Below are 20,096 nucleotides of genomic sequence, written 5' to 3'. Positions count from 1 at the left end.
GCGGATTTCCATTGCAGTAAATGGCAGACCTATTACAAGCGACTTTAATGCGTTCTCACAGCGAAAATACGCCACAAAAACGCATTAAAATCACTTTGTGTGCACATAGCCTAACTCTGAACTCTCCTTCAACACCAAACCAGGAAGTGGTAAGCTATCACTGGCAAAAAAAGAAGCAAGGAGGAGGGTTCTTAAACCTGTAGGGAGTAACAAACTCAGAACAGCTGATGCAATAAGACAGAGAACTCCAGAAGCCCCACTAAGCAGTTTAACCCTTGCAGAAACAGAGAAAAGAAATCCAGAACTGCTATTAGGACGGTGAAGGCGTTCTAACAAACACTGGCGTCTGTGTCACCAGACGCCACGATCAATATGCCCTGATCCGAATAGAGGCAACTGGATACAACAACACCCAATCAAACTACAATGAATAAGGTAGTTATTAGGCATGATGAAAAATCGTGATCAGCAGATGACCCCATCGACCCTGCATGGAACGTCAAACAAATTGAACTCTTACTAGATTGCCCAATGCTCATATCTATGCCAGCTTCCCATTACTAACATGTTACTTTGTTATGTGGGGCACACATCGGGATATTACCACCATATTTCATCATTTACCCAGAAGCAGTGGAATTGCTAGGAAAAGTCACAGTATGATAAATTCTTATTTACTCAGCCATGTTGAAAATGACAAGGTTTGGCTCATAGTCAATGTGTTCTTTAAAGGGGTTATTCTGGTCCTATGTAAAGAAGCTCATCCACATGGATGTATTACTGAACCAAGCTATATGGAGCCATAACACAGCACCCATAGCTTGCTACGTGCCCATACTGTAGATGGAGGTTTTACTCATGGATTCCATATGAACACTTAATGCATCCTTCCAAGCTTTATTATTGTGATTATCTCCTCTGAAAACATGGCCTAGGGAACCTCAATGCTACAGTTTCATAAATGGACCCTTAGGGACTATTTGTGCAGTCGCAGAAGCTCCATGACCAATGTTGTGTACATGAGACCTTAAAGGGAATTTTTCACAAGGTTTTTGCTACCCAATCTGAGAGCAGCATGATATAGGGGCAGAGACCCTGATTCCCACGATGTATCACTTACTGGGCCACTTGCTGCAGATTACTGCTTTATCTGCTGCAGATCTAGCAGTTCGCTGAATGCTGAGCTCTGCATAACCCCACCCACATGACTAATCCACAGTTCATAAAACTGTGATTTTATGAAAACTACAGTAAGCAGCCCAGTAAGTGACACATTGGTAGAATCAGGGTCTCTGTCTCTATATTACGCTGCTCTCTGATTAGGTGGAAAAATCGTGGTGACAGATTCCCCCTTAAAGTCTCTTCCCAAAATAGAATGATATCCCATCTCCATGGGATAGGGGATAATTTACTGATCTCTGGGGGCCCCAGTGGTCACACCAGCAGTGATCCCAAGAATAGGACTCTGCAAGCTCCGCCTCTGCTACAATAATTGTCTATGGAACTGGATTGGATTTCAGAAAGGCAGATTTTAAGGGACTGCCTTTCTGAAATCCAGAAAGAAGATAGGAGGGATCCAATGGCTGGATATCTTTAAGGACAGAAATGTCCAGGGAGGATGGGAAATTTTGAAAAATGAGATTCTCAAAGCACAATTGTTAATAATCCCTAAAATAGGGAAGAATAGGAAGCATTTAAGGAAGCCAGGATGGATGAACACAGAATTTAAAGGGAATCTGTCTCCCCCCGGGACTTATTTGACCTCTAATATGGGCATACAGGTGATAGAAATGTAAATCTTTACATACCTGTATGCCTCATATTAAAGGTCTTGTTGCTGTGAAATGTCTTTTTATTCAATCAAGTTTCTGATGCTTGCAGACCCGGGGACTGGAAGAAATCCCTGCCTACTGTGTGATTTACAATGTTTCCCCCCTCCCCTGCATGTCACAATACCTGGATTTGGCTGCAGCAACTGCACATCACAGGGCACTGTGATGTGCAGGGGAGGGGGGGGGACATTATAATTATCACAGAAGGCGGGGATTTCTTTCAGTCCCCTGAACTGGAACACATCAGAAACTTGTATGAATAAAAAGACATTTTACAGCAACAAGATCTCTAATATGAGGCATACAGGTAGGAATAGATTTACATTTCTATCACCTGTATGCCCATATTAGAGGTCAGATAAGTGCCAGGGAAAGACAGATTCCCTTTAAACACTTGCTAAAAAGGAAGAAAGAAATGTTTATCAAATGGAAAGAGGGAGGCATACCTAAAGAAGAATATAATGCTGTCTGCAGAACCTGTAGGGCACGTATCAGATTAGCTAAAGCTGATAATGAATTAAGGCTTGCAAGAGATGTCAAAAGCAATACGAAAGGATTTTGGGGGTATGCCAAAAGAAAAGTCAAAGATTCTATAGGATTTTTACAGCATGAAAATGGTAAAGTGGTAAAAAATGATGCAGAGAAGACTGAACTTTTAAGTTCCTATTTTGCATCTGTGTTCTCTCAGAAAGTAAATGTAACATCAACTGATCTTCACTGTACTATTGAAGGAATAGAAGAATCCACACTATCTATAAACAGAGAGATAGTGAGGGAACACTTAGCTAACATAAATGAATTCAAGTCTCCAGTTCAAGATGAATTACGTCCTAGGGTACTAAAGGAGACAGCAGAGGAAATTATTGAACCAATTTCCTTAATCTTTGAAAATTCTTGGAGAACAGAAGAAGTCCCGGTCTCCCGGAAGATTGGAGAAGAGTGAATATTGTCCCTATCTTCAAAAAGGGGAAGAAGTTGGACCCAGGGAACTATAGGCCTGTGAGGCTTACTTCTATACCAGGAAAGACCTTTGAACAAATTATTAAACAACATGTATGCAAGTGCCTTTATGATAATGAAGTGATTAACCAGAGCCAGCATGAGTTTGTGACTAATAAGTCATGTCAGACTAACAATTCTATGACAGAATCACTGACTGGGTGGATCAGGGAAACACAGTAGCTATAGTTTATCTTGACTTCAGCAAAGCATTTGACAAAGTGTCTCATACCATCCTTATTGAATAAATGACCAACTATGGAATGGACAAGGCAACTGTTAGGTGGATTCATAACTGGCTTAGTGATCGGACCCAAAGAGTGGTCATAAATGGTTGCACATCCAGTTGGACGAATGTCTCAAGTGGGGTACCACAAGGCTCTGTTCTGGGCCCTGTGTTTTTCAACATCTTTATCAATGATTTAGATGAATTGAGGATAAACTGATTAAATTTGCTGATGACACAAAGCTAGGAGGGTTAGCTAACTAGAAAAACTAGAAGCAATGTGATAAAACTGAAAGGGAGAAGATACAGATTAGATATTAGAAAAAACTTTTTGACAGTGAGGGTGATCAATGAGTGGAACAGGCGGCCACGAGAGGTGGTGAGTTCTCCTTCAATGGACGTCTTCAAACAGAGGCTGGACAGACATCTGTCTGAGATGGTTTAGTGAATCCTGCATTGAGCAGGGGGTTGAGACACGATGACCCTGGAGGTCCCCTCCAACTCTAACATTCTATGTTCTATGTTTCTATGATACCATGTAACTCACTGATACTGATACCTCACTATCATGGGAACAACTTTACACATATTCATTGTATAATGAGTAGTGTTGAGCGAGTATGTTCTGTCCGAGTATGCTCGGGCGAGCTCCGAGTATTTACAGCTGCTCGGTGATATGGTTGAATCACTCCCGTGTGCATGATTTGCAACTGTTTGACAGCTTTATTACATGTGAGGAATGTGTAAGAAATAGACATTCCTCACATGTAATAAAGCTGTCAAACAGTTGCAAATCATGCACACGGGAGCGATTCAACCATATCACCGAGCAGCTGTAAATACTCGGAGCTCGGCCCGAGCATACTCGGCGAAAGGGTTAATAGAACATACTCACTCAACACTATTAATGAGAAGTTCTGCACCTTCATGATATTTCAATTCCTTGTTCACAATCTGTACTTATTATCGTTGAGATGAAACATCCATTGCTTCTATGCAGAGTCTGATCGTATTTGTCCATAAGGTTCTTAACTGTCGATAAATGTTCAATAGTTACCATTGCGGAAAAGTTAACCATTTAGTTGTCATCGTCTTGGGTTATTGGGACTACACATAATATATGAAAATATGGTATCATAAGTTCTAGTATCAAAGGTAAGTGGTTGGTTTGGCTTTCCAAAAGCAGCTATCAATTCATCCACCATTAGATGAAGGATCAGTCCTGATGGTGGTTCAACATACAGTACAGACCAAAAGTTTGGACACACCTTCTCATTTAAAGATTTTTTCTGTATTTTCATGACTATGAAAATTGTACATTCACACTGACGGCATCAAAACTATGAATTAACACATGTGGAATTATATACTTAACAAAAAAAATGTGAAACAACTGAAAATATGTCTTATATTCTAGGTTCTTCAAAGTAGCCACCTTTTGCTTTGATGACTGCTTTGTACACTCTTGGCATTCTCTTGATGAGCTTCAAGAGGTAGTCACTGGAAATGGTTTTCACTTCACAGGTGTACCCTGTCAGGTTTAATAAGTGGGATTTCTTGCCTTATAAATGGGGTTGGGACCATCAGTTGTGTTGTGCAGAAGACAGGTGGATACACAGATCATAGTCCTACTGAATAGACTGTTAGAATTTGTATTATGGCAAGAAAAAAGCAGATAAGTAAAGAAAAACGAGTGGCCATCATTACTTTAAGAAATGAAGGTCAGTCAGTCTGAAAAATTGGGAAAACTTTGAAAGTGTCCCCAAGTGCAGTTGCAAAAACCATCAAGCGCTGCAAAGAAACTGGCTCACATGAGGACCGCCCCAGGAAAGGAAGACCAAGAGTCACCTCTGCTTCTGAGGATAAGTTTTTCCGAGTCACCCGCCTCAGAAATCGCAGGCTCAGCAGCTCAGATTAGACACCAGGTCAATGCCACACAGAGCTCTAGCAGCAGACACATCTCTTCAAACAATTGTTAAGAGGAGACTTTGTACAGCAGGCCTTCATGGTAAAATAGCTGCTAGGAAACCACTGCTAAAGACAGGCAACAAGCAGAAGAGACTTGTTTGGGCTAAAGAACACAAGGAATGAACATTAGACCAGTGGAAATCTGTGCTTTGGTCTGATGAGTCCAAATTTGAGATCTTTGGTTCCAACCACCGTGTCTTTGTGCGACGCAGAAAAGGTGAACGGATGGACTCTAAATGCTTGGTTCCCACCGTGAAGCATGGAGGAGGAGGTGTGATGGTGTGGGGGTGCTTTGCTGGTGACACTGTTGGGGATTTATTCAAAATTGAAGGCATACTGAACCAGCATGGCTACCACAGCAATTTGCAGCGGCATGCTATTCCATCCGGTTTGCGTTTAGTTGGACCATCATTTATTTTTCAACAGGACAATAACCCCAAACACACCTCCAGGCAGTGTAAGGGCTATTTGACCAAGTAGGAGAGTGATGGGGGGCTACGCCAGATGACCTGGCCTCCACAGTCACCAGACCTGAACCCAATCGAGATGGTTTGGGGTGAGCTGGACCGCAGAGTGAAGGCAAAAGGGCCAACAAGTGCTAAGCATCTCTGGGAACTCCTTCAAGATTGTTGGAAGACCATTTCCGGTGACTACCTCTTGAAGCTCATCAAGAGAATGCCAAGAGTGTGCAAAGCAGTCATCAAAGCAAAAGGTGGCTACTTTGAAGAACCTAGAATATAAGACATATTTTCAGTTGCTTCACACTTTTTTGTTAAGTATATAATTCCACATGTGTTAATTCATAGTTTTGATGCCTTCAGTGTGAATGTACAATTTTCATAGTCATGAAAATGCAGAAAAATCTTTAAATGAGAAGGTGTGTCCAAACTTTTGGTCTGTACTGTATATGTCCCTTGAGAAGACTTGTACTTACAGGTGTATCTCACAAAATTAGAATATCATCAAAAAGTTAATTGATTTCAATTCTTCAATGCAAAAAGTGAAACTCCTATATTATATAGAGTCATTACAAACACAGTGATCTATTTCAAGTGTTTATTTCTGTTAATGTTGATGATTATGGCTTACAACCAATGAAAACACAAAAGTCATTATCTCAGTAAATTAAAATAATTAACAAAAAACACCTGCAAAGGCTTCCTATGCATTAAAAAGGCCCCTAGTCTGTTTAAGTAGCTCCACAATAATGGGGAATACTGATGACTTGTCAGATGTCCAGAAGGCAGTCATTGACACACTCCACAAGGTCCCGGAGTTCCAATTTTCATTTGGAAATCAAGGTCCCAGAGTCTGGAGGAAGAGTGGAGAAGCACACAATCCAAGCTGCTGGAGGTCTAGTGTGAAGTTTCCACAATCAGTGATGGTTTGGGGAGCCATGTCATCTGCTGGTGTAGGTCCACTGTGTTTTATCAAGACCAAAGTCAGCGCAGCCGTCTACCAGGACATTTTAGAGCACTTCATGCTTCCCTCTGCCGACAAGCTTTTTGGAGATGGAAATGTCATTCTCCAGCAGGACTTGGCCCCTGTCCACACTGCCAAAAGTACCAATACCTGGTTTATAAACAACAGTATCACTGTGCTTGATTGGCCAGCAAACTCGCCTGACCTTAACTCCATAGAGAATCTATTATAGAGAATCTATGGGGTATTGTCAGGAGGAAGATGAGAGACACCAGACCCAACAATGCAGACGAGCTGAAGGCTGCTATCAAAGCAACCTGGGCTTCCATAACACCTTAGCAGTGCCACAGGCTGATCGCCTCCATGCCACATTGCCGCATTGATGCAGTAATTGATGCAAAAGGAGCCCCGACCAAGTATTGAGGGCATTTACTGAACAGACATTTCAGTAGGCCAACATTTTAAAAACATTTTTCAAGCTGTTGTTATAAAGTATTCTAATTTACTGAGATAATGACTTTTGTGTCTTCATTGGCTGTAAGCCATAATCATCAACATTAACAGAAATAACCTGAAATAGATCACTCTGTAATGACTCTATATAATATATGAGTTTCACTTTTTGCATTGAAAAACTGAAATTAACTTTTTGATGATATTCTAATTTAGTGAGATGCACCTGTATCTACGTCCCTCTATATATGTCAGTGGAGCTGTATAGCAAATGATATAACTATGCCTCTGCGTCATCCTTATCTCGTAGTTGTAGCTAGGCTTTCCTCTACCCAGGACAAAAATCAGATTTCTGCCTTAATCCTATATCTAAATACCCTGACCAAGGTAGGGAGCCCTTAGGCTGTTTGCCCACTATGTGTTTTTAAAACGTTTCCACAGTTGCAATTCCGCTGCAGAAACGCTTAAAAAACGCTTGGTAGAAGGTCTGCCATGTTCCCCAATGATAATCCGCATGTGCTGTGCACATGCTGCGGAAATTTCCGCTGCGGATTATCATTGCGGAAAAATCCGCAGCACTACCAATTATTTTGCGGAAGCGCGGCGTTTTCGCCGCCATTGACTTGCATTGGAACGCATGGAATCCGCATCACTGCATCTGTACATGCGGATTCCATGCTTTTCAATGTGCGGATGGTACCCGGGTTTGGAGAAGAGGAGACTCACCTCCAGACCAGGGTACCATAGAACCTGTAAAAAAAGAATAAAATAAAAAATAAATATTATACTTACCTTCTGATGGCCAGGGGTTCCTTGTCTCGGCTTGCCGGCAGCTCGCTGTGGACTGAAGGACCTGCAGTGACGTCATTTAGTCATGTGATGGATCACGCGACCGCTGACGTTGGCGGGTCCTTTAAGCTACCGCGAGCTGTCGGCCGAGACAAGGACACCACGGGCCATCAGAAGGTAAGTATATATTTATTTTTTATTTTTTACCATTCTTTCGGTCACACTATATAAATCCATGCCGGTTGCATGGATTTATATAGTGTGACCAAGTTGTCAAGCACTTTCCAAGTGATGCTAAAATCGCTTGGAAAGCGCTTGACAGCCCGCATGCGGAAATGCATGTGAAGAACGCTTCATATCCGCATGTCCCTGGCACGAAAACGCATGTACAATCCGCATGTACAATCTGCATGTACAATCCACATGCGTTTATTTCTGCCAGGGAGATGCAGAAACGCTCAGGAAAAATCCGCAGCATTTCTGCATCGTGGGCACATAGCCTTACCCTTGCACCCAGAGCTCATTGCCAGCTAGACCTACGGCTATGTCCTTTGCTTGCCTCATGTTCACTTGGAATAATTCCTTGTTACATCACTAAACTAAAGCCAGAGATATTTAGGTGTCTGTTTAACCCCTTTACAACCTTGTCAGTAATAGTACGTAGCTGCGCCCTGGGACTTATGGACCAGCTACGTACTATTGCGCGTGCTGCGATCGCGCCCGCACACAAGCGGTGCGGGACAATCGCCTCTGGGTGTCAGCTGATTGTCACAGCTCACACCCGGTGCTATGTGCCAGGAGAGGTCCTGCACCGCTGCTGGCACATTAACCCCCGAAATGCTTCAATCGAAGTCGATCGCAGCATTGCGGGGGCAAGGGGAGGTAAGCGCCGATATTTACCTCCTCTGCCGGTGTCCCGCGCTGTCTGCGGCAGCTCCCGGATGTTGTCATGCTGACCCGATGTCGTCATGACAACATCTGGGTCACCAGACAGCAGGAAGTTACTTTGGTCATGCGCAGTGCATGACCAAAGTAACTTCTCCCTGTGCAGCGCCGTCAGGCTGCATAGCATAGGGAGCTGCTGCATCCCTATGCCATACAGCCGATCAGGCTGCAAAAAGTGAAAGTCCCAGAGTGGGACAAAGTTTAAAAGTAAAAAAAGTGCCAGAAAGTGAAAAAAAAAATTGTAAAAATATTAAAAAAAAATGAAAAACATAATCCCCCAAAAATAAAAATATATTGTACTCATAATATTTATTTATTACGACAAAAAAATAAAAAATAAACCAATAAAAGTACACATATTTGGTATTGCCGAATTCGGAACGACCTGACCTATAAAACTGTCCCACTATTTAACCCCTTTAGTGAACACAGTAAAAAAATAAAATAAATAAATCATACCACCAAACAAAAAATGGAATATAACGTGGTCAAAAAGACAAATGTAAATAAAAATGGTGCCGCTGAAAACGTCATCTTGTCCCGCAAAAAACAAGGCGCCATGCAGCTCCATCAGCTGAAAAATAAAAAGTTATAGCTCTCACAATAAAGCGATACAAAAAAATTTTTTTCTATAAAATAGTTTTTAGTGTGTAAAAGCGCCAAAACATAAAAAAAATATAAATGTAGTATCACTGTAAACGTACTGACCCGAAGAATAAAGCTGCCTTATGAATTTTACCACATTCAGAACGGCATAAAAAATTCCTGAATTGTTGGTATTTGTTTATTCTGCTTCTCAAAAATCGGAATAGAAAGCGATCAGAAAATGTCACGTGCCCAAAAAATGGTACCAATAAAAACGTCAACTTGTCCCGCAAAAAACAAGCCATCACATGACTCTGTCGGCCGAAATATGGAGAAATTATAGCTCTCAAAATATGGCGATGCAATAACTAGTCTGCAAAAAAAAGCGTCTTTTGGTGTATGACAGCTGTCAATCATAAACACCCGATTTGAATCTGGTATCGCTGTAATCGCACCGACCCGAAGAATAAAGTCATCTAATCACTTATACCGCACGAGGAATGTCATAAAAAATAAACTCTAAGGTTAGGTTTGTGCTAGGGTTAGGGTTGTGCTATGGTTAGGGTTATGCTAGGGTTAGGGTTGTGCTAGGGTTAGGGTTGTGTTAGGGTTAGGGTTGTGTTAGGGTGAGGGTTGTGCTAGGGTTAGGGTTGTGCTAGGGTTAGGGTTGTGCTAGGGTTAGGGTTGTGCTATGGTTAGGGTTAGGGTTGTGCTAGGGTTAGGGTTGTGTTAGGGTTAGGGTTGTGCTAGGGTGAGGGTTGTGCTAGGGTGAGGGTTGTGCTAGGGTTAGGGTTGTGCTAGGGTTAGGGTTGTTCTAGGTTTTGGGTTGTGTTAGGGTTAGGGTTGTGTTAGGGTTGGGGTTGGGTTTTTTCAAAACTAAAGAAAAAATAATGATGATGATATGGCGACCAGTGTTGAGCGCATGTACTCGCTACTTGAATTTGCATCGGGGGCACGGGTATGCACTGAGTATCGCGGGTGCTTGAGTGACATGCTCGAGTCTCCGCCCCATATGATTCGTGGCCAAAAAAAAGTTGCATGGATTGCCTGCCATGCAGGAGCGATCCCCGCATGTTTTTTTTTGGGTGTCTAATAACTGTGAAACATGCGGGGCAGGGACTCGCGCACCCACGATACTTGGTGCATACCCGAGTTCCCGATGCAAACTCAAATAGCGAGTACTTGCGCTCAAGACTAATGACAACTTATTCAATATGATGACCTAATGTTATCAAATTTTGTGTCGTATCTCTGGGTTAAAAATGTTCACTATACCCCTTGATAAAATCCTTGAGGGGTCTAGTTTACAAAATGGGGTCACTTTTTTAGGCGCACTATTTTTTGCACTATTTAGGCGCATCAGAGGCTCTCCAAATGCGACATGGCGTCCGCTCTCAATTCCAGCCAATTTTGCGTTCAAAAAGTCACACAGTGCTCCTTCCCTTCTGAAGCCTGCTGTGTGCCCAGACAGTGTATTTTCCCCACATATGGGGTAACAGCGTACTGAGGAGAAATTGCACAAAAGTTTTTGGGGTCCATTTTCTCCTCTTACCATTGTGAAAATAAAAAATTTGGGGCTAAAACATCATTTTTCTGGAAAAAGTTTGATTTTTTTTATTTTCATGGCTCCATGTTTATAAACTTCTGTGAAGCACCTGGGGGTTCAAGGTGCTCACCACACATCTAGATAAGTTCCCTGAGGGGTCTAGTTTCCAAAATGGTGTCACTTGTGGTGTTTTTTTACTGTTTAGGCACATCAGGGGCTCTCCAAACGCAACATGGCGTCTGCTAATTATGCAAATTTTACGTTCAAAAAGTCAAATGGCGCTCCTTCCCTTACAAACAGTGGTTTTCCCCCACATATGGGGTATCAGCTTACTCAGGAGAAACTGAACAGCAAATGGTATGGTGCAATTTCTCCTGTTACCCTTATGAAAATGCAAAATTGGGGGCTGAAAAACATTTTTGTGGGAAAAATGTGAAAATTGTATTTTTACGGCTCAATGTTATAAACTTCCGTGAAGCACCTGGGGGTTCAAGGTGCTCACCACACATCTAGATAAGTTCCCTGAGGGGTCTAGTTTCCAAAATGGTGTAACTTGTGGGGGGTTTCCACTGTTTAGGCACATCAGGGGCTCTCCAAACATAACATGGCGTCCGCTAATTATTCAAGCAAATTTTACATTCAAAAAGTCAAATAGCGCTCCTTCCGAACCCTGCCATGCACCCAAACAGTGGTTTTCCCCTACATATTGGGTATCGACATACTCAGGAGAAATTGCACAACAAATTTTGGGGTCCATTTTTTCCTGTTACCCTTGCGAAAATAAAAAAATTGGGGTCTAAATTAACATTTTTGTGAAGAAAGTTAAATGTTAATTTTTTTCTTCCACACTCCAAAAATTCTTGTGAAGCACGTGAAGGGTTGATAAACTTCTCAAATGTGGTTTTGAGCACCTTGAGGGTTCCAGTTTTTAGAATGGTGTCACTTTTGGGTATTTTCTGTCATAAAGGCCCCTCAAAGTGACTTCAAATGTGATATGGTCCCTAAAAAAATGGTTTTGTAAATTTTGTTGGAAAAATGAGAAATCGCTGGTCAACTTTTAACCCTTATAACTTGCTAACAAAAAAAAAATTTGGTTTCAATATTGTGATGATGTAAAGTAGACATGTGGGAAATGTTATTTATTAACTATTTTGTGTGACATATCTCTCAAAATTCAAAGTTTGAAAATTGCGAAATTTTCTAAATTTTCACCAAATATCCATTTTTTTCACAAATAAATGTAAGTGATATCGAAGAAATTTTACCACTATCATGAAGTACAATATGTCACGAAAAAACAGTCTCAGAATCAGGGAGATCCGTTAAAGCGTTCCAGAGTTATTACCTCATAAAGTGACAGTGGTCAGAATTGTAAAAATTGACCTGATCATTAACGTGCAAACCACCTTGGGTGGTGAAGGGGTTAAAGTGGTTTTCCCATCGTTATCAGTGTGAGACATGTAATGACTGACAGTCTGCTCTCCTGATCTATATGTCTCACATATGTCCAGCCCATAACCAATAACAGCTCATTTACATATTAAGAAAAAACGAAGATTTCTCTGGAGTAAGACATTGGATCGTAGATATTACTGTATCATTTTATTCAACTTTCTATGACCTACACGCCCATATAGACGGCTTAGAAGGGCTGATCCTACTGACAGATTTTCTTTAAGTCCTGCTCACTACAACACTCAGGAAATCCTGAGAACTAGATGGGTCCACCCAATTTGGGACAGGTTTTATGTAAACGCAAGAATTTTAGGTGTGTGGGAAAGCTCCAAATTTGCTAGAAGTGTATCTGATAGTACTGGGAAAATCCCAGCAAATGAAGGACTGTTGGCAAATATGTCATTTGCACATAACAAACTGTATTATAACATATTTTTTTTTACAGAAAATGCCGAAATGGACAATAATAAGAGGGGCATGTCTGGAATGCTAAACCCCGCTGGTGGTTTAATGCCCTAATATTTAGTGAAAGGTTTTGATTATATGTATATCTTCCAGAAATGACATCTTCCTGGTCTAGTTTTCTTATCTTTTGATATTGCCCTTTACCCTTGGTAGGTGGAGCAGATGCTGTCTGAATTCAAGCTTCATGAAGAAGACTTGCAGGTCCTTATGAGCAGAATACAGGCAGAGATGGAAAGAGGTCTTCACCTGGAGACAAACGAAGAGGCCAGCGTAAAAATGTTACCCACCTATGTGCGCTCCACACCTGATGGCTCTGGTAAGAGGCATAGGGCATTGTGATACTATATAAATAACAACCTAGAAAGTTTACGGAATTTAGACACCATCAATAAAAATATTCCACACAGTATGGCACTTGGCATAATATATGACTGATATGAATGATCTCCTTCAACCATTTGAAATCACGTTCAAGGCCTATGTGTACAGTAGTGGATTAGACTTTAGGTTGTTTCCCCGACTTGTCAGCAAGCTGTGTCCTTACACGCTCACACCATCCAGTCATTGCTGGCAGTATTAGTCTGTATAGAGACACACCCATTAGACAAGGGGAATGGTAACACCCAGTAGTCAATTACGCCAGGGCAATGAAAAGACTTTTCTATGCAATACGAGTAAGGTATTTACTATAATAAACTTAGGAAAGTGGACATCTCCTCTATAAATCCGGGGACTCACAATCGATATCTTCTTCACCCAGCCCAGACCATTATGTCAACTTCCTCTTCCTTTTCTGCTAAGACTAAATACCTCAATTAATTGAGACCATAGACCACACATGTTCATTAATGTAAACCACAGAACAGACTTTGAAATAAATTCAGACCCCAAACCAGATTCCTAAATTAGGTAGGACCCCTGACCAACCCTAGACCCCTAATTTAAGACCCCAGACCAAATCTCACATCAGAACCCTAATTTTAGATAAAAAAAATAGGTTCCAATTTTTTGACCCCAGCTTACACCTCAAAAGTTAAAAGTTGGGGAACATGAATGTTATGAAACTTTTTAAATTAATATGGGTGAAAAGAAAGATATATTAGTTTTGTCAGTCACTGATGAGAACCCAAATTTTTTAGGTTCTGTCACCGTAACATAAAAAGTGAAATTTCTTTCCAGAATATGTCTAAAATTTTACAGATATCATCACTGTCCCCATCGGGGCTCACAATCTACATTCCCTATCAGTATGTCTTTGGAGTGTGGGAGGAAACCGGAGAACCCGGAGGAAACTTACGCAAACACGGGCAGAACATACAAACTCCTTGCAGATGTTGTCCTTGGTGGGATAATATTGCATCATTCACAATAGGAGATTGTCACAGCCCACCTCCTCCCCTCCCTGCTCAGTGCCCTCTGCAGAACTCACAGAGCATGCCCACAACAATCTCCCATAGAAGTTAGACTTGCCATAAATATGTAATTTTTGTTGCTGTAGATGCTGCTGTTCTCCTGAATCTGGTGTTGTTGTTTTTTTATTCCTGTACCTCCCCATTCCTGAGATATGTTTTGCCCTCCCCTGGTCTTTTTAGCCAAGTGGGTGTGGTTCTCAACACTTCTCTATAGGAGTCTTCCTGAGGACCATGCCTAACTGGCTAAAAAAAAATTCTCTACAGGGAAGAGGGGACCATATTTCAATATTGGAGGGGCGCAGATACAAAAGAAAAGCAATTCCAGAAGCATTTACAGCAGGTAAAAAAATACATATTTATGGCTAGTAACAGGTTTTGTTTCAATAGAATTTAAAAAATTCTACAGTCAGAAAATAAAAAAACAGAATAGAAAAAAAAAATTCTGCTGTTTTTTTTTCATTATTAAAAATATATGAGTGATACATTTTTTATAAAAACAGGTTAAAGTGGAAACAAATCCAGTAAGGAGGCCTTAGCCGGGTATAACCAGTAGCAGTGTCCTCATCAGTAATTACACCGCTTTCATGGACTTTAGCTTTCAAGGGATGATCTGATATTCTCATCTACAGCAAACCTCTCATGGGGCACAGGGTTTGTCACCAGTCTGAAAGCAAACATAGTCCTTGATCAAACAGGCTCTTCTCCCTCTGTCCTTCACCTCCTCCTCTGTCTCCCATTTCTTTTATTTATTCACGTTCAAAGTGCCTGGCCGTACAGTGGGAGGGTGTGCAGTAATGTCAGGTTACATAATGGCACAGGTTGGCTGAAGTAGAAATCTGAAGCCCCCCATACACAGTCAAGACCCAAGAAAAAAGCAAAATGAGTATATACCCTACAGCAAATAAATAGTAATAGTACATGCAGACTTGGACTGGCCCGCAGGAGAACAGGAGAATCCTCCGGTGGGCCCCTGTGCAAGAGTGAGCCACCACTCTCTTCTATGAGCAGTACTTGGCACAGTACACTTGAATGTACAGACAAAAGCCATGTTTTATTCATTTAACAATCTACCCAGTTCATTGTTGTATAAATTTGTGATTGAGGATAATGTCACATTTGTATGTATCTGAAAAGTGGGGCCCTGGAGTTGGTTACTGGTGGGCCCTTGGCACCCTAGTCCAACACTGAGTACATGTAAATAACATAGGGTACTTAGTTAATGCTGTTTTGATCAAAAGAGCATAAAAGCCATCCCACTGCAACAAGGTGTATCCATCAGGACTGTGCTAACCTGTCTCGAATACTAAAACCTTAACATGTGTTAAATTACTCCATTGTGAAAAAGGGCAGGAAAGGATCCCAACTGAGACATTCATCTATGGGAAGCTATATATATTAAATACTTAGCCCCCGAAGCTAGTAGAAGTGTTTGATTGCAGAGATGTACTGCACAGCTCCATCAACTGCATAGTGGCCATGGCAAGGTACTGCACATTGGCCCCTATCGATTTGCACCCCCATAAAAAGAAATTTTGGTGACCTATCCATATAAAAGTCCCGAACAACCCTTTAATGTTGCAATGACTCAAAAGATTGTAGATTGTAACCAGATATTGTGCAAGCTCCATTTTAATTCTGTACCCTATTTTCCATTTGACTCCTTTAGAGGTTGGAGACTTCTTGGCCTTGGATCTTGGTGGCACCAATTTTCGAGTAATGTTGGTTAAAGTAGGGGAAGATCTAGATGGAGAATGGAAAGTGGAGACCAAACATAAGATGTATTCTATTCCTGAGGATGCCATGACAGGAACAGCTGAGATGGTGAGAAGATGTGTGGGAACACCACAACGTTGGGTGACATTGGTGGAGTATAATAAATATTCACTATGTGCAGAATTATTATGCAACTGAGTATATTGACCATATCATCATTTTTAAGATTTTCCAACTCCCAAGTTGTATAAACTCGAGTGATTATTGGATTAAGCAGATCAAGTGATGTGTATTTGTGTAATGAGGGGGGTGAGGTGTAAGGATATAACACCCTTTATCAAGGTGTGCAGAATTGGGCAAAATGGACCAAAAAAGAGATTTAAGTGACTTGGAAAAGTAAAAAATTGTGAAAAGTCTTAGAGAGTAATGCCGCACTCTTGAAATGTAAATTTCTTGGCCTAGTCTTGACATTTTAACTTCTGTGTCTTTTTCAGTGGTGGTTGGGTTTCACCCCTCCTTATTTCGATCGTGTCTCTAAGCACTGAACATCTTGTACTTCTGGGCCTCCAGGGAGGTTGTAGATCTTGAATATGATGTCACTGGAGGATGATGGCTTTCTGGTCGTTTCACATTTGATTCTTCTCAAATATTTGTCAGTTAATTTGTATCTTTTATTCTCAACACGTTTTTACGACTCTGTTACCTATATGCAACAAAACTTTTGATGGTTCTGTGATAGCCCCAATATTTTAGCAATTTCAGGAGTGCTTCGTCCCTCTGTAAGACTTTTCACAATTTTTGACTTTTCGGAGTCAGGCAAATCTTTATATTGGCTCATTTTGCCTGAGGAAAACAAACTGCCTAATAATTCTGCACATATTGATAAAGGGAGTTGTATCATTAGGCCTCATCTTCCTCATTACAGAAATACACATCACCTGATCTGCTCCATCCAATAAGCATTCAAGTTTATACAGAGCGGAGTTGGAAAATCTGCATAAAAATTATTATATGGTCAAAATGCTCTCTTGACTAATAATTTTCAGTAGCCTAATCCACCCATCAATACACCTGAAATTTAGGAAAAGCTAGAAAAATATTTTGGGTGAAATCATCATTTACATATTTATTCTAACAAGTTAAAAGTCTTAAAGGGATTTCCACTACTTGGTGCCGTTCCAGTGGTGTTGGCACTCTCTTTCTCAGAGTTCACTTGAATTTGTTATGTCACATGAGCCTGGCGCCCAATCAGCGTTGGTGTCATTGTGCCCACCTTCGAACATATAAGTAATCAATAGGAAGTGAGAGCTGCGACTGGCGGGGACAGTGATGCCAACGTTGATTAGGCGCAAAGCACATGTGACATAACAACTTCACTTGAGCGCAGGAAAGAGAGTGCCGACACCACTGGAATAGTGCTGGCACCGGAGGTGAGTATATGTGTTTATATTTTCACGGGGGGCAAACTGTCACGCAGGGTGTGGGAAAGACTTAGTGCCACACAGAGGGTAGAAGGAAAGGGAGCCCAGACACTAGGAAAAGGGGGAAGTGGAGACTTCCTTGTCTGGCCTAGTGTCACCCTGTCTCAACTACCATCCCTATATTGGCTCTTCACCAATCGCCGCACTCGTGCCTCGCTCTGACTTTCCCTGGCGTATGGCTAAGGCTAGGGAAGGGAGGAGATGAGCACTAGTCAATCTCCACTAAACTCTATAGATAACAAGGGTAGACAAACGGGGGGGATTGCTTAGCTTTAGACGACTGATGACAAATGCGCACATGGCCTCAAGCTTCAGAGAAGACGAAGTACTGGTCTTGCTAAAGCCTCACAAGTAGTAATGAATATCGCCGGCACCTCCCTCTCAGACACACCAGGTATTTATGCACTCAGGCCAGGGAGCTAATTAGCCAGAGGGAGGTAGCCGCTGGGTCCTAGAGACAGCCAGCCTCTAAGAAGATGTCTGAAATGCCAAACGTAGAGATTTCCTGCAACCAACTGCAGGGCGACTGTCTGTCACCTCGGACAAACCAGTGACATAAGCATTCAGAATGAGAAGGGGTTGTCCTAGTAGTGGACCACCCCTTTATCAATATTATAGTACCATTCATTGATGCTTAAAGCAAAAGACAAGTCTGTGACGACCTCTTGTCCATATTCATGACAGATAGATTGGATGTCAGAATTAATTAATGGAATAGTATAATTTATGTGAACTTATGGATCTTATAACACACTGGTAAGGGAATGTTCACACTTCAGATTGAAATACAAGGCTATGCCCCTGGATTTCTGCCACGAATAGTTTGAGAACGGGCCAAGGTTGTGCAGCAGATTTGGAGCAGATTCGCACAAGGATGAGTTCCATTGTCCTTCAATTAGGCTAATTCTTGGCATTTCAGGTCAAAATTAGTGACAGGTCAGTTATTTCTGCAGTAGATTTTATTTTTCACCATGCAAATGTAAAACTGCTTAGAAATTTTCTTGTGCGTGTGAACAGGATTGACAAAACCCAATTCAAGTGCATGTGATGCAGATTGTTATTGACTCATGTGGATTCAGGTGCAGAATCCATGTTGAAATCCTTAGAAAATCAGACATGAGTAAGAGTAAAGTACTCAAGAAATAGGTGGAATATTTTTGTAGAATTACCTTTCATACTAACCTAGTGTTTCCTTTCCAGCTGTTTGATTACATCGCGGAGTGTATCTCAGACTATCTGGACCAGCAGAACATGAAACACAAGAAACTGCCCCTTGGATTTACCTTCTCCTTCCCTGTCCGGCATGAGGATATTGACAAGGTGAAGCAGTGTTAACATACTTGAAATATGGACAAATAGCCACTAAAAAGTGTCCTGTGACACTGATACACATACATACTCAATTAGGTAAATGTGCATGTGTTTTCAAAGGGAAAAGAGGAGCTACTTCTGGAATCAGCTTAACTAATATGGGGACAATTGGGAGGTCCCTGTACAAATTAGATGGTCATCCAGTCACGCCAAAAGGAAAAGTTCAGAATTTTTTTTTTCTATTGTGTATGGGGACTGTAAGGCCTTCACCACCATATAAATAGTATATGGTGTTTTTAGAGTTATCTATATGCTATACAGAAATTCTAATAGGGTATTTCTTAATCGAGCTTTGCATATGTTCTCTATAGGGGATCCTACTGAACTGGACCAAAGGATTCAAAGCTTCTGGTGCTGAGGGGAACAATGTTGTTGGACTGCTGAGAGATGCCATCAAGAGACGAGGGGTGAGCAGTGATGTTATTGTAACTTGATGTAACTTTTGAATGTGGTAGCAATAATGGTAATTGGTGATAGTCCTTCGGTAAAGAAAAAGCATGCACATCTTGGTTTCCATAAATGATGCTCCATTCTGGCCATAAGCCTGAACATAAGGGCAGCAAATCTATGGTCCCCTATTGCTTCCTTCCCCATTCCTACTCCACTGAAGTTCCTCTGAATGGTGGAATGCTTTAAGGATATGTCCACCGTTACAGCCATATTTAATTTCTCACATGCTTCTAAAATAATGTATCAGCAATAGCCGTGAGTATAAATATATTACCATTCCGAGACTACAGCTTCCATGCAAACTTTGTGTCTTCTTGGTCACAGACTACAAACAATCTGATCCTTCCACTGGTCCCCTATTTCTTACCTCCTTATCAAATGCATGCTAGACTAAAGGATCAGACTACATAGGGTTTGTTTGTAGTCTGTAACTATGGAAACACGTACTGTAGGTTTGCAAAGGAGCTTTAGACACAAAACAGCAGACTTTTTGCAAGTTTGTTACTTTTTATTTTAGATGTACTGGTGTAATACACATTGGTTACAATGGTGTACAATTCCTTGAACAGAATTAGTATTACAAAGGGAGATCTGATCACCTGATGTATAACCCTTAGATAAGTGGGCACTGCCCCATCTCCTAATGTCATGCCATGCTAATCTAAGCATAATGGAATTTATGCAATAAACTATGCTCTGAAAAACATTTTGCACCATTTCTATAATTGATCTAGTTATGTACAGATATTTTTACACCTTCTAAAATTTTAGTTATCACATAGGGATAACTGGAAGCTCTGTAGCCCCAATGCAAATTCTGTAACAAAGCTCCCCTACTTACCACGGACTTAGGTCAGACTTCTACTGCTGCACTCCATAAAACATTCTTCCTAACTCAATTTTTTTTTTCTGGGATATTAGAGATTGCTTTGCATTGTCAAATTTATATTTACACAGTCATGCCCTCTTTATGGCACATCTAAC

General features: G+C 41.2%; 1 protein-coding gene across 2 annotated transcripts in view; it reads left to right on the top strand.

Moving 5' to 3' along the window:
* Nucleotides 1-20,096, top strand: part of GCK (glucokinase) — a 106,244-nt gene that overhangs the window by 74,211 nt on the left and 11,937 nt on the right. For both annotated transcript variants that reach the window (XM_073653762.1, XM_073653763.1), the window contains exons 2-5: nucleotides 12,839-13,001; nucleotides 15,764-15,918; nucleotides 18,492-18,611; nucleotides 18,974-19,069. In XM_073653762.1, the coding sequence (XP_073509863.1) occupies nucleotides 12,839-13,001; nucleotides 15,764-15,918; nucleotides 18,492-18,611; nucleotides 18,974-19,069 (534 nt within the window). The remainder of the gene's footprint in view (nucleotides 1-12,838; nucleotides 13,002-15,763; nucleotides 15,919-18,491; nucleotides 18,612-18,973; nucleotides 19,070-20,096) is intronic.

The sequence above is a fragment of the Phyllobates terribilis genome, unplaced genomic scaffold (genome assembly GCF_046119375.1).
Source record: "Phyllobates terribilis strain yellow unplaced genomic scaffold, ASM4611937v1 Scaffold_11__3_contigs__length_659146591, whole genome shotgun sequence".
NCBI classification, from domain to species: Eukaryota; Metazoa; Chordata; class Amphibia; order Anura; family Dendrobatidae; genus Phyllobates; species Phyllobates terribilis.
The sequence above is the reverse complement of the archived record's forward strand: the minus strand, read 5'-3'. Positions and strand labels throughout refer to the sequence as shown.